General features: G+C 43.0%; 3 protein-coding genes across 7 annotated transcripts in view; all 3 read left to right on the top strand.

Annotated features, from left to right (window-relative positions):
- The window catches only part of LOC307024276 (uncharacterized protein), a 78,957-nt gene extending 63,166 nt beyond the window's left edge, over positions 1 to 15,791 (top strand). For all 5 annotated transcript variants that reach the window (XM_079658295.1, XM_079658294.1, XM_079658286.1 and 2 more), the window contains one exon: positions 2,205 to 15,791. In XM_079658295.1, coding sequence (XP_079514421.1) covers positions 5,359 to 7,032 — 1,674 coding nt within the window. In that variant the 5' untranslated portion in view covers positions 2,205 to 5,358 and the 3' untranslated portion in view covers positions 7,033 to 15,791. The remainder of the gene's footprint in view (positions 1 to 2,204) is intronic.
- The window catches only part of LOC307024355 (uncharacterized protein), a gene marked incomplete at its 5' end in the record, with an annotated part of 44,132 nt that extends 28,341 nt beyond the window's left edge, over positions 1 to 15,791 (top strand). The window contains one exon of the mRNA XM_079658420.1: positions 15,508 to 15,791. Within this exon, the coding sequence (XP_079514546.1) occupies positions 15,508 to 15,606 (99 nt within the window). The 3' untranslated portion in view covers positions 15,607 to 15,791. The remainder of the gene's footprint in view (positions 1 to 15,507) is intronic.
- The window catches only part of LOC307024060 (uncharacterized protein), a 118,947-nt gene that overhangs the window by 72,083 nt on the left and 19,855 nt on the right, over positions 1 to 27,009 (top strand). The window lies entirely within an intron of this gene.

Here is a 27,009-nt window from a genome sequence, read left to right as displayed (position 1 = left end):
CAGGAGGCGAAGGGGTGGAGGAGGGTTGCGCGTTGACACCTGGAAGACAGCTGATGGAAAAGGGGAGAGCATATATAGAGGGATTAACAGGTGCGATGATTAGGCTTGTGAATGGAGGGAAGTGATAGGTTAGCTGAGGAGTGGGGAGTGGCGCTCCCTATCCTTTAGTGAAGGGAGCGAGTATTGCCATGACGCGCAATACGAAGTGATAGGTCTTCCTGCCTGAACTTGCGCTGAGCTTCATTTGTACATTATTTTTTAAACACATATACAATGTATTTATATGATGTATTTATACGTGTTGAAGTGAAACAGCCCCAGATGTTTTAATCTCATTGAAATCGGCTTACTGCTCCAGACGAAGATAAAAACTGGTTTATGCGTAACTGGAAATGTGGAGGTGTATTGATTTATGTAAAAAACTGCTTTACATGTCTCCTTAACTCTTCTTTAGAGCTTAATGATAGATGGTCTGGATGAATTCTCTACTGGGAATGCTCACATAACTGCTTTTGCTATTAACCCCTTCCTATCTCTGCAATTAATGAATCTCTGGAGGCGATTAGGGCTTTATGGTGGACGTGTTCCTCCCTGAGCTGCTTATCGTGGCTGAACTTTACTTGACTGGTTCTCTAACATCTCTGAGAAGCTTACAGAGCTCAGTTTGAAATAAATAAATGTTGGATATCCTAACAAACATGACCAAACATGAGACATGTTGCTTAAAATAAAACAGCAGATGTCCTTCTAATCTGTGCACCAGTAATAAAACAATAACGGTGACATTTTTTATAATTTCACTCTGAGAGAGACTCAGAACACATATATCTACAAAAATTGAAGTTAAAATCAAAGCTTATATGTTGATAAAGGTGTCCCTTAAGGATAACAACTTCAGTACACTGCCATTTAATTTAAATCAAATGTAACATACTGCACCATGCTAATGATTTCTTCTTCTATGGATTTGACATAACAGCAAATCTGGCCTTTACCATGTCTGCCTTTGCTCTCCTAAGTACAGTATTTAAAAACAGTTTTCAAAGTACCAAAATACACAATTTGACTCCTTTCTATGCTACCATTGATGTTTTAATTGATTTAATACAGCCATATAAAAGATATCGTAGTAATGTATCACATCTTGTTCATAAACATGATTGGAACAGAGCGAAGGTTGCTCTCCTTTTCATAGAGAACAAATCACATTGCACAGCTAAAAAGCAAACTGTCTTGAAATTAGATGCTAATTGCTCCTAATGCTTATTTAACCTGCTGTTATTTTCATACTATTAATTGTTCTAAATAACAATTGTACTTGTAATAAACTGGGATTTTGATTGTGGGTGCGTGTCATTTGTTTTGAGGTCTCTTATGTTGATCTCAGGGAGTTTTCCAGAATAAATAAGGCTTAAACACAAAGCCTACAAGGAGGAACCTTTAACCTGAGAGTCCACACTGAAACATAATTTACATAGGCTCCGACCTCTGGGATCTACAAGCAAGCGAAGCTGTTTCCCAGAATTAAAAGAAACTGTATTGATTAAGAGAAGACTCTCTGGACTTGCTCCACCTGAAATTAACTGAATCAACAGTCAGTGTATCTCAGCCTTAATAACCCTCATGAATTCCCTAATTTATTGGAAAAGTTAAGAAGTTATCTTCATCCCAAAAATATTTCTTTATCAGTTGTGAGAAAATAATGACAGATGCAACTGCACATTCAATCTCCTCTGTCTGCCATAAGAGAGACTTACGGGAAACTGAATTAACATATTTAAGCAGTAGAAGTTATTTAGATTTCTGCTGTGAGATCATTCAGTGTGAAGAGGACCCATTTTCAGATCCATATTTATATGTATTGTCTCTACTGTGACATGTTTCCATGCTTTAATGTTCAAAAAGGTCTTTATTTTTCTCTGCAGCACCTCTTTTCACCCTTTGTCTGATTGGTTTAGCCTATATAACAAACTACATGGAACAAAAACTCCAAAAAAGCCTAATATGCCCTCTTTAAATTCACATTCTAAGCCAGCACAGCTAAAAAAAGGATCATTTTCACACCTGTGTGTCGGTACTGTGTCGACTCATGGCGTCTGTGGGCATAGTGGGTGTTTTTATTAGCTGGTGCAAACTTTGGATGAGTGTGTTGTGTAAAAGCACACTTGTGATGATCTAAGCACTTCTGTGGTTTGAATCATTAGGGATGCTGCAGTGTTCCACATGAAAAAGTCATCCTGAACTCAACCGGAGGACAATGCATGCCACAGCATATATCAGCGTGCAGTCTCCCCCCCCTGCAGGCTGCATTTTCTCACCTTCATCAGCCTCTTACTGACTGATCAGGTTGTACCCCCACACATTTTTTTTAATTTAGAACACGCACGTCTTATGTAAATGAAGTACTTTGTGTGTTTATTATAGCCACCAGAATATTGCATGCTAAGAATCGGACCCTTTTAAACCACCCCCTAATGTGGTGAAACTATAATCCAGGGATGGGGAACCTTTTTTCTCTCAAGGGCCATTTCAATTTTTACAACATCCTTCGAGGGCCGTACAAATTATTGAACTCAACGTCTGCTTAAAAAACTCAAATCAAAGCCCATTCATTTCGCCTTTCTTTCATGCTATGCAAAGAAAAAACAACGTCTTAATCCAGATATTTGACCATGACCCGCGCATTCATGCACAGTTTAAGTGGGGTGGGGGGGGGGGGGGGGGTTTGGGGGCATGCATCACCAGGAAGATTTTCTTTAAATGTTGAAGTTAAAAGCATCAATCTGGTGCACTTTGAGAGCAACATGAAGAGATCTATGGATACATCTCTCAACACCCATATGAAACAGAACTGTAAGCAGATTTTTTTCTTTATGGATATTTTACAAATCACTTCCCTTTTAAACTGTATTCTTGTTTATTAATAACAACTTTTTTTTGCTGTCATATTAGTATTTTATACCTGTTTACTTTATTCTCTTATTTTTCTATAACTATAATGATCATAAGATGTGCGTTTACCTCACTGGTTGGAGAAAAAGCTTTTTATATTCGTTAGCATAGCTGGCTAACCAGATGCTAATAACAACAAAGTTATTGACTGTATGATCAGTATGACAGATGAACAGATCGCCACTGGGCTTACAACTAAAGACACAGCCACGCAAAAACTGCGGCATGTGTACGGCTCCTTATGGGTATTGCAATTTGTGAAGTCCCGGCCCGGAGCCGCGTTCTGGTGCTCTCCGTTAGAACTACACTCCTGTCAGACGAGACATATACCACGTGATGACACGTTAGGCTCGTGTTGTGTTCAAGGACCCTGAACTTGGCCAGGAAAAACAAGCTTGTTTAATTATTTTGCGGTCTAGATTTCTTGAATTTTTTTCTTTTTTGCGTGTGTTTATAAATTACCTCGAGGGCCGTACCAAATGGTCTCGCGGGCCGTATACGGCCCGGAGGCTGGAGGTTCCCCACCCCTGCTATAATCGATAGACTGATTCAAGTGTCGATCAATGTACATTTATAGCCACAAATATGTGTGATAGCATCAGGTAATTTAATATATGCCATTAACAGTGTTTCATTTCCGATTTGTTATGCTGGGACCGATGCACTAAAGGCCCAATCAGGTGGTATTGTACTGTACTGCAGAGGGCACTTTACCTTTTGAAACATATTTCTATATAAAGCCCTATTCAATGCCTGATCTATATCTTTTGTGTTGCTTTAATATTCTTTTGTTGGCTTTCCCTTTCTTTGCACACCATTTTTTTCTGTTGCATTATGTTCTATATGTGCTTTTCTTTTGTTGTTATCATTGTAACCATGCTTTTACATTTTTTGATAGGTTCATTTGTATGTTATGTTCTAATTGTAAGATAAGAGGGAATGAAGGTAAAGTGAGATGGTATTGCTCCATATTCTTGAACGTTGGTCATCATATCATCCAGACAATCCTGCAATCTTTAGCAACAAGGACTTTGTTGTGGATCCGATCCATTAACACTCGGGACAATATAACACTAAGTTTGTCACGATCTGTCTGTGTTTTGTTTTGTCTTGTCTTTTTTTGTCTCTGGTTTCCTGTTTTATTTTGATAAGTGTTCACCCCCTGTCTTGCCTGTTGCTTTCTGTCTTTGTTCCCTCCTGTCTGATTACCCGATTGTGTTCACCTTGTCCCCCCTGTGTTTTCTCCTCCCTCCTCACCTGTCTCTTGTTTCGTTGATTAGTCTTGTGTGTATTTAAGTTCTGTTTTTGCTGTCTGTCATTGTTGGTTCCTTGTGTGTCTTTGACTGTGTCACGGGGTAGTGTTCTGTTTTTGACGTTTTTTGGCCTTGGAATAAAGGTATTTTTCTTTGCAATCTGCATTTGGGTCCTGCTTGCTTCACTCAACCCTGACAAAGTTAAAGATGTAATTGTTGTACAACACTATGAGAGACTCAATACTTGCGAAGTCAGCAAATAGATTGTGTCTAAAGAATGAGAGAATTGCAAAGCTTTTATGTGGACATTTGTACTTTGAGATCCTTCTGCAAGTATTCCTTAAAGGTCCCATGTCATGGCCATTTCTACTGATCATAATTCCATTGTTGTGGTCTACTAGAATAGATTTAAATTGTGCAATTTCTTTTTCTTTTTCTTTTTCCCTCACCTTACCGTGGTAGAGAGGTTTGTGTGCCCTGATGAACCTGGGCGCTGTGTTGTCTGGAACCTTGTGTTCCTGGTAGGGTCTCCCATGGCAAATTGGTCTCAGGCAAAGGGCCAGACTAAGATTGGTTCAAAAGACCTCATGAAAGACAACACACGAAGTGAGGATACCCGGCCCGGAGGAAGCCCGGGGTCCCCTTCTGGAGCCAGGCCCAGAAGGAGGACTCGTCGGCGAGCGTCTGGTGGCCGGGCTTGCCACGGAGCCCGGCCGGGCACAGCCCGAAAAGGCAACGTGGGTAACACCTCCGCTTCTCCGTCCCGCGGGCCCACCACCTACGGGAAACAGCGATGGGGTCGGGTGCGCTACCAGAAGGGTGGCAGTGAGAGTGGAGGGTCTCGACGGACCAGACCCGGCGACAGAAGCTGGCTTTGGGGACGTGGAACGTCACCTCTCTGGGGGGGAAGGAGCCGGAGCTTGTGCGGGAAGTGGAGCGTTACCAGTTGGATCTGGTTGGGCTTACCTCTACGCACAGAGTCGGCTCTGGAACCTTACTTCTGGATAGGGGTTGGACTCTATTCTTCTCCGGAGTTGCTCAAGGTGTGAGGCGCCGGGCGGGTGTGGGGATACTCACAAGTCCCCGGTTGGGTGCTTCATTGTTGGAGTTTACCCCAGTGGACGAGAGGGTCGCCTCCCTACGCCTGCGGGTTATGGGGGGGAAAACTCTGACTGTTGTGTGTGCTTATGCACCCAACAGCAGTTCAGAGTATACGGCCTTCTTGGAGACCCTGGAAAGAGTCCTGTATGGGGCTCCTGAAGGGGACTCTTTAATCTTGCTGGGAGACTTCAACGCACATGCGGGCAATGATGGAGACACTTGGAGGGGCGTGATTGGGAGGAACGGCCCCCCTGATCTGAACCGGAGTGGTGGTTTGTTACTGGACTTCTGTGCTAGTCATGGATTGGCCATAACAAACACCATGTTCGAACATAAGGATGCTCATAAGTGTACGTGGTACCAGAGCACCCTAGGCAGAAGGTCCATGATCAATTTTGTTATCGTATCATCGGACCTGAGGCCGTATGTTTTGGACACTCGGGTAAAGAGAGGGGCGGAGTCGTCAACTGATCACCATCTGCTGGTGAGTTGGGTCGAGTGGCGGGGGAAGCCTCTGGATAGACCTGGTAAGCCCAAACGTGTAGTTCGGGTGAACTGGGAATGTCTGGAGGAGGCCCAAGTCCAGGAGGCCTTCAACTCACACCTCCGGTGGAGCTTTTCGGGCATTCCGGTGGAGGTTGGGGACATTGAACCAGAGTGGTCGGTGTTCAAAGCCTCTATTGCCGAAGCCGCGGCGGGGAGCTGTGGTCTCAAGGTCTTAGGTGCCTCAAGGGGCGGTAACCCTCAAACCTCCTGGTGGACACCGGTGGTCAGGGAAGCCGTCCGACTGAAGAAGGAGGCCTTCAGGGATTTGTTATCCCGGGGGACTCCCGAGGCAGTTGCAAGGTACCGACGGGCCCGAAGGGCAGCAGCCTCAGCCGTGGCCGAGGCAAAGCAGCGGGTGTGGGAGAAGTTCGGAGAAGACATGGAAAAGGACCTTCGGGCGGCACCAAAGTTGTTCTGGAAAACTGTCCGACACCTCAGGAGGGGGAAGCAGGGAATAATCCAAGCTGTGTACAGTAAGGATGGGACGTTGTTGACCTCAACTGATGGAGTGTTAGGGCGTTGGAAGGAACACTTTGAGGAACTCCTGAACCTGACAACTCCGCCCTCTATGTTAGAGGCAGAGCTGGAGTATGACGGAGGATCAACACCAATCTCCCGGGGGGAGGTCACTGAGGTCGTCAAACAACTTCACAGTGGCAAAGCCCCAGGGGTGGATGAGATCCGCCCAGAAATGCTGAAGGCTCTGGGTGTTGAGGGACTGTCATGGTTGACACGTCTCATCAATGTTGCTTGGAAGTCGGAAACGATACCGAAGGAGTGGCAGACCGGGTTGGTGGTTCCCCTTTTTAAAAAGGGGGATCAGAGGGTGTGTGCCAATTACAGAGGCATCACACTACTCAGCCTCCCCGGGAAAGTTTACTCTAAGGTACTCGAAAGGGGGGTCAGGCCGATTGTCGAACCTCAGATTGAGGAGGAACAATGCGGATTCCGTCCTGGTCGTGGAACGACGAATCAGCTTTTTACTCTCGCAAAGATCCTGGAGGGGGCCTGGGAGTATTCTTATCCGTTCTACATGTGTTTTGTAGACTTGGAGAAGGCGTATGACCGGGTTCCCAGGGAGTTACTGTGTGAGGTGCTGCAAGAGTATGGGGTCTCTACTCAGGGCCATCCAATCTCTGTACTCCCAAAGCGAGAGCTGTGTCCGGGTCCTCGGCAGTAAGTTGGACCCATTTCTGGTGAGGGTTGGCCTCCGCCAGGGCTGCACTTTGTCACCAATGCTGTTTGTAATATGGATCGGATTTCAAGACCTAGTCGTGGGGAAGGGGGTCTGCAGTTTGGTGGACTAAGGATTGCACCACTCGGTTCGCAACCGAGTGTGAAGCGGCTGGGATGAGGATCAGCACCTCCAAATCTGAGGCCATGGTTCTCGGCAGGAAACCGATGGACTGTCCACTCCAAGTAGGGAATGAGTCTTACCCCAAGTGAAGGAGTTCAAGTATCTCGGGGTCTTGTTCTCAAGTGAGGGAACAATGGAGCGTGAGATGGGTCGAAGAATCGGAGCGGCGGAAGCGGTACTGCAGTCGCTTTACCGCACCGTTGTGACGAAAAGAGAGCTGAGCCAGAAGGCAAAGCTCTCTGTCTACCGGGCCATTTTCGTTCCTACCCTCACCTATGGTCATGAAGGATGGGTCATGACCGAAAGAACGAGATTGCGGATACAAGTGGCCGATATGGGTTTTCTCCGCAGGGTGGCTGGTGTCTCCCTTAGGGATAAGGTGAGAAGTTTATTCATCCGGGAGGGACTCTGAGTTGAACCGCTCCTCCTTCGCGTCAAAAGGAGCCAGTTGAGGTGGTTCGGGCACCTAGTAAGGATGCCACCTGGGCGTTCCAGGCACGTCCAGCAGAAGAGACCAAGGGGTAGACCTAGGACCAGGTGGAGGGATTATACCTCTTCTCTGGCCTGGGAGCGCCTTGGGATCCCCCAGTCAGAGCTGGTTGATGTGGCCAGGGAAAAGAAAGTTTGGGGCTCTCTGCTTGAACTGCTACCCCCGCGACCCGACCACGGATAAGTGGGAGAAGATGGATGGATGGATGGATGGATGTGCAATTTCCCAACTCACATTGCTTTCTCATACAGCATCTCTGTAAAGTATGGGTATTAACTCTCTGTCCTAAACGGCTTGTTGGAGCTCCTGCCCCCCCCCCCCCCCCCCTCCCTGTGAGCCCTGTGTGCTCTGATTGGTCGGGACGTTGCGAGGCTCGCTGCTGCTGCGAGGAGCAGACAGGTTTCCGGGTCGGCGATACTGCGTGAACAAGCAAAACTCATCCTGAGCACACACAAACACTCACAGCCGAAGTAAAAACAATAAGTGCGGCTTGATATTGAGTAAGAAAAAGGTTTATAACGCTGTGAGAATGGGTCTGCGGCAAGCATTTCTCCGCGATCCCAACTCGTCTATTACCAGCATTCAGGGAGCTCTATGCAAGTCAATGGGGACTCCCTGTTAGTTAGCCAAGGGATCCTGGTGTGTGAGGTGCTCCGCGGATTGGTCCATTTGGGCCAATCCGGTCATTTGTTGTTGATTTTGGTGTTTACATTTCACAGAACCCAGGAAGAAAACAATGGAAAATGAGAAATATCCAACTAGGCGTTCTGGGGCAGCATAGGCAGGTCTTTTCTGTGTTAGAGTTTTACTCGCTACAGGGTGTACTTTGAGGGTTTGTGACTCTGCAGACCGTTTACAGTTTTTTTCCCAAGAGCCATCATTGCTCTTAACACCTGAAATGTGAATCAATGTGACTCTGTACATATACATATATATCATTACTATTATTATTATTATAAATACACACTATTATTATTATTATTTATTACATTACAGATTTTATTTTTCTACTCCTGGAAATAATTACTGCACTTTATTCTTTATTCCTTTATCCCTTATTCCTAAGTATGTATACTGCGTGTATTTTGTTGTCTTATGTTGTGATGTTTTGTTTTTGTTTTGATGGCACCCTTGAAAGGGAGAAGCATTTATCTCATTGTACATGTATAATGACATTAAACTATTCTATTCTATTCTACATGCAGAAAAACCTTCATAACACACAAGGGGATGGGTAATAACCGGAAAAGCATGACATGGGCCCTTTCAGATAGTCCTGTAGGATTGACCTTCTTCTGCAGGAAATGCACTGCTGGCAGAAAGACAGACAGTCATGGCACAGAACGTATCCTCTGTGAATGAATAAGCTAACATTAAGACAGTAAAGGCAAATATTCCCTCTTCGAGTTAACCCAGCACTACTAACTTCACATAGATCAAACCTAATCAATGACTAATATATCCTCAGGACAGTCATTTCTCCACTGAGCTTATGTCACATCAAGTCAAACTTATTTATTTAGTCCAATTCACAAATATTCAGAGTTGACAGAAATAAACTCACTAAAGAAGTCCTTTTCACCTTGGAGAAGGAAGGTGTCGGTATTTCACTGACACCATTTCTTTAGAAAAACATTTGAAAGCTTTGATATTTTTTGGTGGCTGCGGTCCAGCAAGACCTTGCCAAGATAGTAGACAGCCTACAGCTTTGCGTCCATACTAAAGTTGCTAAAAAAGTTTTAATAGGAATCCTTTAAAGCCAAGTACGATGCTTAGAAATTGATTTATTTGCATTACAATAGTGGGAGTGAAAGGAAAGCATTAAGCGATAAAGATCTTAAACAGGGATTGAAGTATTCATATAAACTACTACTCACTCAATACGTACACGATGAGTCAGCGCATAACCAGGTACATCACTCTCCAGAGGAGGCGGAGGAACAAAGGACACACAACGAGTTGAATCAGAGTTCAAGAGTAAAGCAGATTGAAAGAGCACAGCTGGTTGAATGGCCTCAGCAAACAGAATGAGAAATGTACACGCATCTATTATTGATGTCATACTTTACATCACAATGAAGGCTGAGCACTCTCTTCTTCATCCTTCTTTCCAAGATGTAACTATTGTTCCTGCCCGAGCTCACACCCAGCAATACGAGCAATATATGCTTTGAATGAATTCTTTATAAGAATAGAACCATGTGCGTATTAGATATTTGTGAGGATGTGAGGCAGATAAGATTCATGGCTGCAACATGTGTAACCTTTTACGAATAATTCCAAAGTTTATAATATGTGCCTCTTCCTAACTATATAAGTAGTATCAGAAGTATTAAGAATTGTAAGTGGAGGTCTGTTGAGTTTATAGAGGTGTTCAGGGAGAGCCATCCACATATTTTGATTCCCTCACTTCAGTTTGGCAGCTCCATGGATGACTTAGCTTGAGACAAACGTAGGCAATGCAAAAAGATAATTGACATTTCTCTCCTTCGCCCAGTCAACAACAACGAGCCCTTCCAGACAAATGCAGCACTCACTGGGCTCTTATGGATCTTTGCCTCCAGTTTCCAGGCTACATAGCTACAAGCTGTTTGGGAGAGATTATAATTCTACCTACATCTTTTTTTGAATGCTTTTTAGGTGAGATGTATGCCTTGCAGTTGAACAAGCTAAGAGCAAACATAGCTCACTAAGTTTGCTCTTAGTGAGCTATTAGTTGAATCCTATTTAATGTTTCGCCACCCCGAAGTAAGGTTTACCTTTTAAAATCCCACTTATTTTGTGTTACACAAGAAGAGGTAAACGGAGAACGTAGATACCTTGAGTTTTACGTTGGGTCTGTTTGGTAAATAGCTAAAACCAGCAAAAAAATTGCCAAGTTTACAAAATATGGAAACAAGGAGGAAAAAGAAAGAGGATTCTGACCAGATTTGGACACTAGTATTACTAAGCTTTATATAGGCTAGAAAGTCCGTCACAGTTCCCCACATCCAAGGACATGTCTTTACAGTAATTGTCTTTCTTTGTCTCATTCAAACCACAATTATTCACTTAATATGACTCAAAACAGAGAAACGTGCTGTTATGCAGATTTCTAAAGCATCGGAGACTACAGGTCAGTATCCTACCTTGCTTTCAGTCTTTATGTTATAAGCTAATCTGTCCTTTCTCCCCCCAAATGTATATCTGTTACCACAAAATTTTAAATTTGCCTTGCAATATCTTCCATACGGTTCTGCATTGCACAGTATTTTAATTGCGTGCTTGGGCTTTAAAATGAAGTGCAATATCAAGCTCAGCGCAAGTTCAGGCAGGAAGACCTATCACTTCGTATTGCACGTCATGGCAATACTCGCTCCCTTCACTAAATGATAGGGAGCGCCACTCCTCAAGCTAGCCTATCACTTCCCTCCATTCACAAGCCTAATTATCGCACCTGTTAATCCCTCTATATATGCTCTCCCCTTTTCCATCAGCTGTCTTCCAGGTGTCAATGCGCAAGCAGCAGCAGGGCTTCGTCCCAGCTCCAGGTATATATTCATCAGCTCCGCAGTCTTGCGGATTAGGCTACAGGCGGCGTTCCCCAGTTGGCTAGCGGTTCTAGCCGGCCACCCCGCAAACCCGGACGCGGAAGGAAAAGACAAGGACATCGGGCTCCACAGAAGTTCCTCCGGCTTAATGGAAAGGGGCTACTTCAGGCAAACAATTGACGCACGCCTTCAGTCGAGAGAGAGCATCACTGGCATCAGGGCCGCTCTAATGCGGCGCTTCCGGCTTCACGCGGAACGGGCCCTCATCGCTCGCGAAGCTTCATCCATTTCTGGCTTCAACTACAACCCCTCTTGCAGGCAGGCAGGGCTTAAGCTACATCCCATCGAAGCTACTTCTCCTCCCGGCTCAGTAGCCAGTACTGGACACTAAGTGCGTCATAGACGGCTAGCAGGTTCAGTGCACAGCAGGCTTGCCTCCTTTCCCTGCGCCTCACCGCTAAAACAGGCAAGAGAAGAGGAAAAAGAGAGGAAGAAAAGAAAACAGAGAAGAAGAAGAGCAAAGAAGAAGAACAAGGAAGAGAAAAGCAAAAGAAGAGAAGAACGAAGAAAAAAGGAGAGAGAAAAAGAAAAGAACGGAAGAAAGAGAAAAGAGAGGAGGAAAGAGAAGAAGAATAAGGAGAGAGAAAAAGAGAGAAGTTCGTTTATGCATTGTTGCCTTTAGTTCAGGGTTAAGGTGAGTTTCAGGCAGCTTCGGGTGTAACGCGTTACAGCATGGAGTTATGCAGTTCGGGTAACTACTACCCGTCACATGCTCAGTAAATACCGCAGTTTCAAGCTTCAACACAGCATCCGTGGTTTTTTTTTTTGGGGGGGTTTCTTTCAGGGAGAAAGAAGTTCATGTAAGATGATAGAAGACAGTCTAATCACCCAACCAGCACATCAGCATCCACGTCTCACCGTGGCGTAAACTGCTAATTAAGCTAGTCCTATATCAGGGCTCGACAGTAACGGTTGCCAGGTTGCCATTGGCAACCATTCAGAAAAATGTCAACCACTTCTTGGACTTTGGTTGCCATCAGTGGCAACCAGTTTTTAACATAAGAAATAAGGACAGCAAAACGTGCACCCCAAAATAGATAAATGTTCATATTTGTTTTAAGAGTGATATTTATTGTTGTGACCAGTCGGAACCTGATACTTAAATTGCACGTGCATTGGCGTGATTACGGAGCCAGAAAGCGATGCACGTTTACTCGCATGCGCGGTGCGGTGTGTTCGTTTTACAACAAAATGGCGAAGCAAAAATAAGTTGTTTGACTGTGTGGTAAAAGTTCAGCCAACACCTCAACTTCTCAAACGAATGTTCAAAGTGATTCAACTGATGAAGCGTAAGGTAAAACCCAAACGAAAAACAAAGGAATGTTTTCCATTCACTTCCGGTAAAAGTTCCTTCTAAATAAGAGTCCCGATCTTATTACTACCAAAATAAAAGTGCAAAACGAAACTTTACCATAGAAAAATGGTTGCATTAAATTATAATCACTTCTATAAAAAGGGAACACATTTTAAATATAGTTAGACATATTAAAGGTAATTTACAGCATCAATAATTAATATCAAATGTTTAACTGTGAATGGTTTTCATTTATTTAACATTAGAAATGTATTAGTCTGGCCAATCCAAGACTTCAATGCTGAAGGGCCAATGGGTATATGGTGGGGGTCAGCACAAAGGTCAAGAAAACCCACATTTGAAAGGGAGACAACGGATGATCAAGAAACTGGTGACTTGCTCAATTCATTTGTGAGGGATCTATGAAGAACAGGACAACAGCAGCACTACTGGTATATCGTATACTAGGGGTTTCACAACTACCAATATTTACTAGTCGACACGTTTTTCAAAATAGCAGTCGACTGGTCGACTAGTCGTTACGTCATAATAAAGACACACAAAGAGAGGTGTACAACTGTATTTTATACTCATACAGTAACATTTAACACTGCATTTTAATTTGTGTTACATGGCTGACTAAATAACAAACAGTAACTGGACTCACCAAAATCGACAGCAAAAAACTCTTGTTTACATAAATGCCACGTAAATCCAGTGCGCAACAGCGCATTGCGCAACACTTCGCTGTCCTCCACGATAACGTCCACCTTTCCATATTTTGGTTGGGTTTGAACACCAACGCATCGACATGTGAGGGAAGGAGGCTTGGCCGCTTTCGGGTGACAGTGTTGCGTGCCAGGGAAAAAACCCTCTCACTCGGGGTGCTTGTGGCTGGAATAGCCAGGTAGTTCCTCGAAAGCGGGGGAAGCGGTGCACGTTTTCTGCCCACCACTCCAGTGGATTATCCAATGTAGGGATATGCGGCGTCCGCTGGCAGTAATCCCGTAGCTCATCATCCGCATCACTGTTGACCCGTGTTTTCTTGCTGTTCGTTTGCCTCTGTTCAATGCTGACGCCGGTCCGTTGCTCACTGGTGCTAGCATTACTGCTAGTGCTAGCTGTCGGCAGCGGGTGTTTTCATCTTCAGATGGTTGCGCATAGCAGATGCATTTGTATTGTACTTCAGTACAGCTGTACACAACTGACACTTCACTGTGGAGTTGGTTACATCTTCGTTGAAGTGCTGCCATACATAAGAATGTCGGACGTGTTTTGGAGCATTTTGCAGCACCTCGTTTACCTTCATTTTTTTCACGACTAGTTGACTAGGGCCTACAGCGCCGACTAGTGGTAAAGGTAGTCGACTAGTCGATTAGTTGGTGAAACCCCTATTGTATACCAGCAATTGAGGGTGGACAAGTTTACTACCACTTAGGTTCAAATAAGTGCGTTAATTACTTATTGTAAAGCATTTGAACATTCTTGTGTCGCATGTTCATTTTTAAGTTGATGTATAACTGTATAGCATCTTAATTATTTAAAATATAAGGTATCTAAAAAAGGGCAACTGTATTTTCAGTTTTGGCAACCAAAAGTGGATGCCTGGTTGCCAGCCTGGCAACCACTTTTAAAAGTTAGCGTTGAGCCCTGCCTATATCATGGGTCATGTCTCAGTATTTACCTAAGCAAATATTATTTCATGCTGCTCATATTGCACTCATATATTTGGTTTCATGCTCACATGGCTTATGTTAAGCAGGGTATGATATTCATGCATCATTGTACTCAAGCTAACAGCCGCATTACATTGTCTACATCTCCCTCTTCGCCGGGCATCGGCTCGTGCCGGCTATCCAAGATCTCTCCAGCTTACCTATGGTAAACATGCATATAACTGGTGGTGCTGTCTTAAGAGCATTTCAGGGCTCGTTCAGGATAGGTGCAGCAAACCTGCCGCAATCAAGGTAATTATTCCTCTTCCCTACAACAACCGCTTCTCATCCTACATTCGTCCGAACCTCAGTGCCGTGCTGGCTATCCAAAGGTCTCTCCAACCTTAAAATTGGTACGTATGCATATAACTGGTGGTGGTTCTTAGCATGTCAGCACGTATATTCGCCCCGCGGCTCATGTTTATCCTTGCATGTCTAACCCTGTACGTCCAGGTTGTAACCTTCGGGTCCGTATAAAATGTGTCCCTGCGAAGTCAGGTTGCCCCGTACGTCCGGGATGCCCTGTACGTCCGGGATGCCCCGTACGTCCGGGATGCCCCGTACGTCCGGGAAGCCCTGCATATCCAGGATGCCCTGCATATCCAGGATGCCCTGTACGTCCAGGATGCCCTGTACGTCCAGGACGCCCCGTACGTCCGGGATGCCCTGTATGTCCAGGATGCCCTGTACGTCCAGGAAGCCCTGTACGTCCAGGGAGGATGCCTAGGAGGCATCAGTATGTCTAAATCCCCACATGTATTAACCTCTCATTTCATCCATAGATTTCCACTGCATCCCACAAGGTAAGATTTCATCACGTTCAGTACTTCATACTTTCACTTCTTTTGGGGGTTAATCGGAAACGGTTCTTCCCTTCCCGAATGACATCCTACCAAACCTGGGCCTAATCGCCAAACACCATTTCATTCACTTGTTATAAACTGTCATCATTATGTTTCATTTATATAATGTGACCCGATAATAAACATGTATTTCATACATCACGTCTCTCCTGATTGAAATGAAGCTCAGCGCAAGTTCAGGCAGGAAGACCTATCACTTCGTATTGCACGTCATGGCAATACTCGCTCCCTTCACTAAATGATAGGGAGCGCCACTCCTCAAGCTAGCCTATCACTTCCCTCCATTCACAAGCCTAATTATCGCACCTGTTAATCCCTCTATATATGCTCTCCCCTTTTCCATCAGCTGTCTTCCAGGTGTCAACGCGCAACCCTCCTCCACCCCTTCGCCTCCTGCTTCCAACTCAGGGCCAAGCTCAACCTTCTCCCTTCCAACCGGACCTAACCACTTATCACCACCACCAGTGTCTAGACCCGGGGGGGTTAATCGGAAACGGTTCTTCCCTTCCCGAATGACATCCTACCAAACCTGGGCCTAATCGCCAAACACCATTTCATTCACTTGTTATAAACTGTCATCATTATGTTTCATTTATATAATGTGACCCAATAATAAACATGTATTTCATACATCACGTCTCTCCTGATTGAAATGATGTTATTGAATAGTTCACTGTTGTAAAGTTCAAGTGTGACAATTAGGTGCCATATGTTCTCGGATGATATATTGCTGGTTAAGGATAATACGTATATTCATGCCTCCCTCTCTTTTTGTATCCCCACTGAGTATGAGCTGGTAGTGGAAGGCCAGCCGTACACTTACACAGGATTAAAGAAGCTCTGTGTGTCCTCACTGATTCTGCTCTCTTTTCACAGACTAAAGCTTTATAGCATATTTTCACTCTTGCCCATGCTCTCGCCCTCTAATGATTTCAATCCTATCATCTCCCTTTCTCTCTGCACCATCACCAAGGCTTTACTATCTCAGTTCAATGCTCTCTGCCTTCCTTTTAGTACAAAATCTCCCGGTGTCATCCTTAATGTTTTTCCTTTCTTTCTGTCCTTTTTGTTTTCCTCCCTTCCTTCCCTCCTAAATTATCTCCTCTCATCTACCCCCTCCTTGCTCTACTGCTCTCTGGTTGTTAGATAAAGGTGAAGATCTTCTTAAGAATGCTTGGCTCTGCGTTTCTCCTTCTTTCTTTTTGTATCTTCTTGGCCCCTCCCACCCTTATCTCCTAACTATAGAATTTTCTTTTTGAGCTCTGGTGGTGGCATTTCTGATTGGGCTGCAGCAAGGAGGGAGATCTTTGCAGTGAGTGACCTTTGTGGATTTCTAAAGCTTATTATTCCTCATTGGACTCAGTGGTGGCACCGCGGGGAGTGGCACCAGTGTAGTGACAGCTGCTGCTGGGCCAGAGCACATTCTGGTGTATATTTTTTCTTTCTTGTGTTTTTCTCTTATTCATCCCTTTTCTTATTCTCATTCTCTTCTCTACTTCTCCTTCTGACCTTTTTCAATCATTTCATCAACTTTCTCTGCATTTCCATCCCACTGAACCCTTTGTTCTGATATTCCCTGCCTATAAGCTTGGCTAACTCAAGATGGCAGAAATATCATAGCAGTCACTTATTCCAATTTACACATTCACATTTTCTATTACAATTTTTATAGTGGGCACCTTAATTGCTTCGAGAAAAGGCCACAATTTGAAGGTTAAGGGTTTTCCCTTTCCTGTAGTGTCTTACAGTAAATTGTGTGCAAAGGCTTACATCCCAAAGTTCCCTCCAAAAGGGAGCTTCTCTCCCACACACTCACTAACCCTTTACTAGTCTTACATTTGAATGCCTCCATAAACAATTTAAGCATTTGAGACTGAGGACTGTACAACAACTTAAAAACAATGGTATTAGCAATACTTGCACACATATATGTATGTATGTGTATATATACTGTATATGATGTATAATATATATATATATATGTATATATCTATGTATGGAAATATTAATATATATTGATATATATGATAACAGAACAACAGTATAATCAACAGTAATACAAAAAGCTGAAGATGTAACAAACTAATAATAATTATTCTTATTCTTAAGTTCAATGTGGTGTACGTTTTTGATGTGCCTTTGAAAACGGTGGTGGTCTTCAGGTGCTCCTCCAGCACAGTGTGCAGGAAACAAAATCCACCAATCCCCTGAAAATGCCAGGGTTGACTGAAGAGCCAGTCTCGTCATGCCCACGCAAAGCCAACTCAAAAGCCCCACAAAACTTCATTATTTTGGATAAAATATGCATGTTTTTATCTACTTCCTCGGTGTGTTTCCTCACCGCAATCCTTTGGCCGTCGTCCAGCTCCGTAGCAGTTGCTTACTTAGGGCGATACAATAATCGCCCCTCCGGTAGTAATTTTGAGGACGCTGATTGGCTACATTTTATGACACGTTCATATCTTGAATCAGCAATTGGCTAACCTACTACAGAGACCCGCCTCTGTGGGGCGATTTCTCCATCGCCTCAGAACTGAACTTCAGTCATACGGTTTACTAGGAAAAGCATATATTTTTTTTCGCAAATTATTTTTAAATCATATTTTACACATAGTTCTGGGTGCACTCCATATTTTACACATATATTGACAATTTATATAATTATTATTAGTATTATTGTTTGTATTATTATTGTTATTAATAATAATGTTTTTGTGTGTGGTTTAGGGAGGGCGTCGCCCTATCGCCCCCTATTGGCCAGCCGCCACTGATCACTATGTTACACTCGCGCCTCTAATGGCCAGCGCTCCAACACATTGCACGTGATTGGCTCAAGTGTGGGAAATCTCTAAGCGGTTGAACAATCACTACAGAGCCAGCCAGCTAACCAATCAGAGCAGACTGGGCTCTGGTTTCAGACAGAGGGTGAAAAGAGGTGCTGCAGCACAGGCAGTATGAGAAAAATAAAGAGCTTTTTGAACATTAAAGCATGGAAACATGTCACAGTAGAGACACAACATACAAACATGAACCCGAAAATGAGCAAAAATATGGCCTCTTTAACTTTTAGAAGACCAAACTTGCCTGAAAAGTGTATTTTGAAATACTTAATTTACACAAACTACATTCCATGTGAATGTGGGCTGGTTAGAGTTTACACAGTAGAGGAGGAAGACATATTTCAAACACGGCTGTTATGACTTAGTCCACTTCCAATAACACAAGCAACTTCAACTAATGCATAGTTTACATGCACTGTGTCTATGTTGAAGTGAATACATATGAGCAGGAGGGGAGCATTGATTCATGCCTTTCAAGAAGGATATGTCAAAGTTAGAGCTGTGAAATAGCTGGTGAAATGCAGGCATTAAATCTTTTTCCATGGTACAAAGGGAGGAAGACGTAGTGCAGGAAAAAAGGAAGCAGTTAAAAAGATAATAGCTTATACTGGGTCTACAATATCCTGTCAGAGCTTATTCATGTCTGTCTCAGATGGAAACATTTGATTTGGCAGTGTGGTCTTGTGTATGTTTTTTTAACGGGCATAGAGCATATCAATAAGGATATGATAAATAAAATGTTGTGTGCATTGAAAATACATCCCCAAACCTCCAATACAGGTCAATTTGTCAAGTTACTAAGTGTGTGTTTTGAATCATGATTAACCATGAAGATATGCATACTGAGTGAGCACAACCTTGGCTGCCCTTCTAGTCTGTATTGACTCTGATAGCATAATGGGAGGTGTGTTTTCTTTGAAAAATAGATATATGCCATTACTGTCACTTGATGTACATCATATTTGATCTTAAGTGGCTAAGGTTGGATACTTTTGATCACCCAATATTTCAAAAATAAACCTTCATTATTATAAACTTTAAATTAGTTTTTAGGCCATTTACCCAAATATTGTAAAATAATCAGTTTACTGTCTGTAGCTTTTATTTCATCATATTATTTATTCTGAGGAAACATTGATTAAATATCAAAATTATTCATAATGTTGATTGAAGTGAGGTGTATGCACTGAGAGTGAAAACAAAGAAAGTAGAGAATTTGAATAATGGAAACTGAAATGTAAGGACATCAATTGCGCTCATTGTGCAGTTAATGAAGTACCGGTACATTAAAAGCATTAGAAACATGCAAAAGCCTCACATGCCGTTTTGTGATATTGTATAGCCCCCTGCATCGCTTGCAAAAATGTTATGAGTAAAGACAATAGGGTTTCACTCGCATCCATGGCAACCGTGTTTTAATGAATCTACTTTATCATGGCTACATGTATCTTAAAGATGAAATATAATTATTGTGATTTTCAGGAGAGCGTTAAACTCACTTAGAGTCTCGGCCTCATTACCGATGAAGCAGGGGTTTGGCTGTTTTACACAGGGTGGACCTTAATGAGCAGGAAAACTGTCAGGGGGATGACATTCTTTTGATGTATGACCATGTTTTCATGTAGCAATGACGCACCAATTAGTTAGTCCAGGTGCTGCTCACTGGAGGTATGATGACATGGCTCAGGAGGCAGACAGCCGTCGATAAATCTGAATTACCTGGTTTGATCTTTGGCTTTTTAAAAAGGGAGTGTCCGTGGGTTTTTGAGAACAATTGGTGCTTTTCTGTTACTGTATGTTCTAGCTTACCAGCTAGCCATATGATCTGATCTTATCCTAGACATTGTATCATAAGTGTACCTTCAAATATTGTCCGTGGATCAGCAGTTTTCTGTCTATGCTATAAAAAATAATGGATATAAAGTTGCAAAAAACTTTTTTTACAGCCCCAAACCTCTCCTGATGAGCAGCTTGGCACTTTGCATGAGAGCTTTACAGATCAGTGTTTGTTTAACATGTTTTTGAATGTTGGATGTGGTTATAAAGCTTAATGTGGAGTAGAAAAGGGCAAAAATAAATGCAGTCCATTAACAAGTTACACAAATACCAACAATTATTTAAAGGGGCCCTTTGCTATTTTGTGTTAGCGCTAGCCAATAGAAGCCCGAGTGTTACATAATGATGTCACTATCTTCCTGAAGTAAACAAAGGAGTCCAATGGAGGCGATTCCGGCAGGGGGGGGGGGGGAACTCCCAAATAGGGATGTTAGCCTTTGCAGACCATTTACATGCACACAATTCTATAGAACACACAACAGGAAAGGGGAAATCTAAAAAGCATAATAGGGCCTCTTTAAACCCTATACAATGCACATAATTCATTTGATTCCTCTGCATGTGTATTTGGCACACATGCAAATATATTCCTGCCTAAGGATGTTTTCAATCACAATGTAGTTGGACACATTCAATATGTGCATGTCTGTAAACATAAGGAATTGGGGGAATTAACGCATCCAATGTGGCAAATGTGTTTCTGTTGGCAGTAAATGACCTTGGTAAATATCCTCTTTATATTCAGGGATATATAAGGTCAACAGCATTGTGCGTCATTGTGGAATCATATATCCAATGTCAGCTTTGTCTATTCTATAAAATGATCAGGGGCTAGTGATGAAGTCAACATGACAGATGTGAGGGACCATGCATGAATACATAATGTGTGTTGTATTCAGAGGCTAAGTGCAGACACTCCTGTTACATTTTCCTGTAGCTTATATAAACACTTCTAGGATCCTCATAGCAGATGGTCCAGATGCGGGTTTTAATAAAGAAGCTGTTTCCTTTGAAATCAATAACAGCCTCTCCACACAGCGCACCTGGGGAAGGAGTCCCTCCGCAGTACCAGCAGCTCTCTCCTGGACACGCTCGGCAGATCCTGGCATGTAAGTACAGCAGCTGTAATTGCAAGTCATTGAGATTCATTAGCCAGTTTCCTTTCACAGCAGCACAAAATCCATACAGAAGCGCCTTTTCGGTGATTGTGCCCCCCCACATAGGACTTTGATGGATTCAGATAGAGTTCACACATGAAATGCTTCCCACTGTCCTGTAGCGTAGAATGCACGGCCAATTGATACTTTTTTTAACAAGGTATTGTCAGCATCAGACCAAGTGAGACATTGTGGTAAACACAACACAATTAACAGAGGCACCATTACAGTTTTTCTCGATTGCTAACACACATATTTTTTTTTAATTGCTCAGTTTCTCAGAACACTAAACAAAATTCAAAAAACCACACACCCAAAGTGCAAAACACCTAATTTCTCCTGCTAAATGAAGAACTGCACTCAAAATAAACACTTACCAAATGCAAACTTTCACACCAGATATAACACACTTCATTCATAATACTAGATTGTTTGACCACCCAACTACACACTGCTGAGCATAATCTAAAGCACTCATCTTTTATGGGCTATGCTCTGTACATAGAGGTTTCTGCAGAGAAAGATTGCTTGAGTATATAGATATACAGTAAATGAAGAAATACAAATGAGTTGTTGAAAAAAAATCATATTTTATTCAAAAATAACATTGTGCAACATGCATCTCAGCACGTAGTTACTATGCTTCGGATCGCTCTAAGTGTGATGGCATTGTTTGCCAAACCCAGTTTGTGACTGCTGCTTCCTGTGCCTCATTGAAAATCCTTATCCTTCCATCTGCACCTCTTTGTTTCAGCCCTTCAGATAAACAACAAAGATATAGTGGTTGGTCAGTGTCTGTGTTGCATAAAAGTAAGTCTATCACAGTCAATTGTGCAGGATTTGTGTACAGTTATAGTATGCAACATGCCAACAATTTAATTACAGTAATGAAGTAAATACGTTTCACACAACAGATATAAGCACTGATTTATCATGAATTATGCAGAGCTAAGAACTGGTAACTAACCTGTTTTCAAGTCTAAGTGTCCGGATTACAGAGGCGAAAGTAAATCGGCTTAGATTAGGCTGAACCCTCTGAAGGTCCTCTCCCTCCTGCTCTACCTCTACCTCTCATTCCTCCTCCTCTCACTCTCAGCCCAGCTCTTCCTCCTCCTCTCACTCTCAGCCCAGCTCTTCCTCCTCCTCCTCCTCTCACTCTCAACCCAGCTCTTGCTCTTGCTTCCATGTTGGCTTCCATTGTTGTTGTAAGAAAGTACTCACCTGTGGTCTTTTTATAGTGCTAACATCCTGATTGATGAGACAGCAATTATGCTATCAGGTATTTGGTCAGGTGGAACGTGTTTCTTGACCATTGGTCCATGTGTGAGGCATTTTGAATATCAGTGTTTTAAACCTGCTAACACGTGACTTTATGTCAGATTCCTGTGTCTTACGAGGAGAAAAGTGTGCAGTGGTTTGTAAAAAGTGCCATGTTGATTTGCAAATTGTGTGAAAAGCTGAAAACGTGTTTAGAGTTTTGGAGATTTCAGCCGATGTTTTTCTCTTTGAGTGTCAGTTAAAACAATTGTGCTTTATGTATAATGTTAGTGTGTTAGCAATCGAGAAAAACTGAAAGTTAAATGGGTTATAATACTTTGGATTACCTGTCCTTTTTTTCTCGATTGAAACCAGGCTTAAGGTGTAATCAATGTTGATAAGCACTTGCAGATAAAACGCTCCAACTACACGTTAAAGATGTGATCACTGGGCCCTGTAGGTGTAAATGCTCATGGCTTTTTCAAGTTGATGTATTAGAGTCAATTTAATGAGATCTTGCACACAACAGACACAGAACAATTACATCTCAAGAGCAAGTTTAACTTCTGAGAGATGTAATTGCTCTACTTGACATTAACGGTTAAAAGCACCTGACTTTTCACCCTATTTCTTTACGCATTGGTGAAAATTAGACAAATTATTGTCCATTTGCTCCTGGAAAATCCAATTTGTTTCTCAAATGTGACCTTTAGCACAGACTGCCTGCATTGTAATTTGCAAGCAATCATGTTGAGTTGGGCATCAAGGCACCATCTGCATGTGTAGCTGTCGGTATGTAGCATGGTGTGACAAATACATGACGAAAATAAAGCTGCAGCATTTGTGTCCGTTTGCTCCTATAAATATAAATAATATGTAGACATATTCATTCTATCGTCACGACTAACTTAACTCTGCATGTTGCATCTGTGTCATCATTGCATCTAATTTGAGACACAGTTGGATAAACTCAAAGCAAATTAGATTTGTGTTTCTATCCAGATTTGATAATGACACTTTGACTTCAGTCTGGAAATGAGAAAATAATCACATTTGGTTGGTTGCTTTTTTGACTAAGACATGCTGAAATTAGTTTTATTTGATATTTAAGGCCATTGAGTATCCATTCATTACATAATACTTTTTCAAAAATAAATACGATCTCTCTGTGACGCTTTGCTATTTAAAAAGGACCCCAAAGCAGAGACTGACTCAGGAAAGATTTTTCAAGGCGTCTAATAAATAATGCAAAACAGGCAGGCAGTGATAGCAAGAAGCTAGCTGGTTAGCAGAAACATCTCTGGTGAGCAGAGAGAGCTGTCCAAGTACAATTTCTGAACCACTCTAGTTAGATGGTGAACATGTAAATACCAACAAGTCCTCCAACTCATACGACCAAATAGGTAGATTGTTCAGCAGCTCATTACGACCTATAGTCACGTTTTAAAGTTTAGCACCTCTAGTGGTCGTGTAAGAAACAACAATTTGTGGCAATTGCAAACGCTCCGGAGGGTCCTATTCACAAATAACCCTCTCTGGAAAATCCTAAATTGTAGAATAGTTTGGCCATTAAAATGCTTTTTGATTAGATTTCTAGCGAGAAATGTATATTGTACTTTTAGACGCTGCTGAAGTTAATCCATAGGTTAATCCAATGTGTCTGTGTCCCTTTGAAATGATTTCTGATAACCCATAAGCAATAAAACCTGCTTTTCCGTTTCCAGATGTCAGAGCGAGAGATAGGTTCACTCTCATGCAAAACTACATGCGCAAGCCCCCACCTCTTTGTGTTAAAGTTTTTCTCGATTGCAAACACACTAACATTATACATAAAGCAACATTATTTTAACTGACACTCAAAGAGCAAAACATCGGCTCAAATCTCCAAAACTCGAGACACGTTTTCAGCTTTTCACACAATTTGCAAATCAACATGGCACTTTTTGCAAACCACTGCACACGTTTCTCCACGTAAGACACAGGAATCTGACATAAAGTCACGTGTTAGCACATACATAACACTGATATTCAAAATGCGTGCACATGGACCAATGGTCAAGAAACACGTTCCACCTGACCAAACATAGCATAATTGTTGTCTTATCAATCAGGATGTTAGCACTATAAAAAGACCACAGGTGAGTACTTTCTTACAGCAACAATGGAAGCCAACATGGAAGCAAGAGCAAGAGGAAGAGGAAGAGCAAGAGCAAGAGGAAGAGCTGTGCTGAGAGTGAGAGGAGGAGGAAGAATACTATAATGAAATGAAATGTTATCAACCATGGTTTGACGATGAGAGAGGCTGGACAGAGGGTTCAGCCTAATCCAAGCCGATGCACTGTTGCCTCTGTAATCCGGACACTTAAACTTGAAAACAGGTTAGTTAGCAGTTTGTAGCTCTGCATAATTCATGATTTATCAGTGCTTATATCTGTTGTGTGAAACGTATTTATTTCATTACTGTAATTAAATGTTTGGCATGTTGCATACTATAACTGTACAAAAATCCTGCACAATGTACTGTGGTAAACTTTCTTTTATGCAACACACACACACTGACCAACCACTATATCTTTGTTGTTTATCTGAAGGACTGAGAAACAAAGAGGTGCAGGTGGAAGGCTAAGGATTTTCAATGAGGCACAGGAAGCAGCAGTTACAAACTTGGTTTTAGCAAACAATGCCATCACACTTAGAGCGATCCGAAGCATAGTAACTATGTGCTGAGATGCATGTGACACAATGTTATTTTTGAATAAAATGTGATTTTTTTTTAACAACTCATTTGTATTTCTTCATTTACTGTATTTCTGTATACTCAAGCAATCTTTCTCTGCAGAAACGTCTATGTACAGAGCATAGCCCATAAAAGATTAAAGTGCTTTAGAATATGCTCAGCAGTGTGTAGTTGGGTGGTCAAACAATCTAGTATTATGAATGAAGTGTGTTATATTTGGTGCAAAAGTTTGCTTTTGGCAAGTGTTTATGTAGTTTTGAGTGCAGTTCTTCATTTAGCAGGAGAAATGAGGTGTTTTGCTATTTTGGGTGTGTGGTTTTGTGAATTGTGTTTAGTGTTCTGAGAAACTGAGCAATTAAAAAAAAAATGTGTGTTAGCAATCGAGAAAAACTGTAATGTTGGTGTCTATGTGAAAACTCCCCTTCGATTCTATTGGCTCTAACGGTCAGAAAGAGATGTCAGTCACCAAAATCGACTAATGGGTTCCAGAGAAACGGTAAAAACGCTCATTTCCACCCAAATCACCAGAGAGGTGGAGTTTTTTTTGCTAAACTTATATGTTGTACTTTGGATTCCTAAAGGTTTTAGTATACTAACCCATCATCCAAGGGTCGTTTTCCATCCATCCATCCATCCATCTTCTCCCGCTTATCCGTGGTCGGGTCGCGGAGGTAACAGTTCCAGCAGAGAGCCCCAAACTTTCTTTTCCCTGGCCACATCAACCAGCTCTGACTGGGGGATCCCAAGGCACTCCCAGGCCAGCGAAGAGATATAATCCCTCCATCTGGTTCTAGGTCTACCCCTTGGTCTCTTCCCAGCTGGACGTGCCTGGAACACCTCCCTAGGGAGGCGCCCAGGTGGCATCCTAACTAGGTGCCCGAACCACCTCAACTGGCTCCTTTCGACGCGAAGGAGGAGCGGTTCAACTCCGAGTCCCTCCCGGATGACCGAACTTCTCACCTTATCCCTAAGGGAGACACCAGCCACCCTGCGGAGAAAACCCATCTCGGAGCTTGTACCCGCGATCTCGTTCTTTCGGTCATGACCCATCCTTCATGACCATAGGTGAGGGTAGGAACGAAAATGGCGCGGTAGACAGAGAGCTTTGCCTTCTGGCTCAGCTCCCTTTTCGTCACAACGGTGCGGTAAAGAGATTGCAGTACCGCTCCCGCTGCTCAGATTCTCCGACCCATCTCATGCTCCATTGTTCCCTCACTCGAGAACAAGACCCCGAGATACTTGAACTCCTTCACTTGGGGTAAGGACTCATTCCCTACTTGGAGTGGACAGTCCATCGGTTTCCTGCTGAGAACCATGGCCTCAGATTTGGAGGTGCTGATCCTCATCCCAGCCGCTTCACACTCGGTTGCGAACCGATCCAGTGAGTGCTGAAGGTCGCAGACCGATGAAGCCATCAGAACCACATCATCTGCAAAAAGCAGTGGTGCAATCCTTAGTCCACCGAACTGCAGACCCTCTCCCCCACGACTACGCCTCGAAATCCGATCCATGTATATTACAAACAGGATTGGTGACAAAGTGCAGCCCTGGCGGAGGCCAACCCTCAGCTGAAATGGGTCCGACTTACTGCCGAGGACCCGGACACAGCTCTCGCTTTGGGAGTACAGAGATTGGATGGCCCTGAGTAGAGACCCCCTCACCCCATACTCCCGCAGAACCTCCCACAGTGACTCCCTGGGAACCCGGTCATACGCCTTCTCCAAGTCTACAAAACACATGTAGACTGGATAAGCGTATTCCCAGGCCCCCTCCAGGATCCTTGCGAGAGTAAAAAGCTGATCCGTCGTTCCACGACCAGGACGGAATCCGCATTGTTCCTCCTCAATCTGAGGTTCGACAATCGGCCTGACCCTCCTTTCGAGTACCTTAGAGTAAACTTTCCCGGGGTGGCTGAGTAGTGTGATGCCTCTGTTATTGGCACACACCCTCTGGTCCCCCTTTTTAAAAAGGGGAACCACCACCCCGGTCTGCCACTCCTTCGGTACTGTTTCCGACTTCCA

The sequence above is a fragment of the Notothenia rossii genome (genome assembly GCF_949606895.1).
Source record: "Notothenia rossii genome assembly, chromosome: 11".
In the NCBI taxonomy this organism is placed as follows: Eukaryota; Metazoa; Chordata; class Actinopteri; order Perciformes; family Nototheniidae; genus Notothenia; species Notothenia rossii.
Note: the sequence above shows the minus strand (reverse complement) of the source record. Positions and strands in the feature narration are given on the sequence as shown.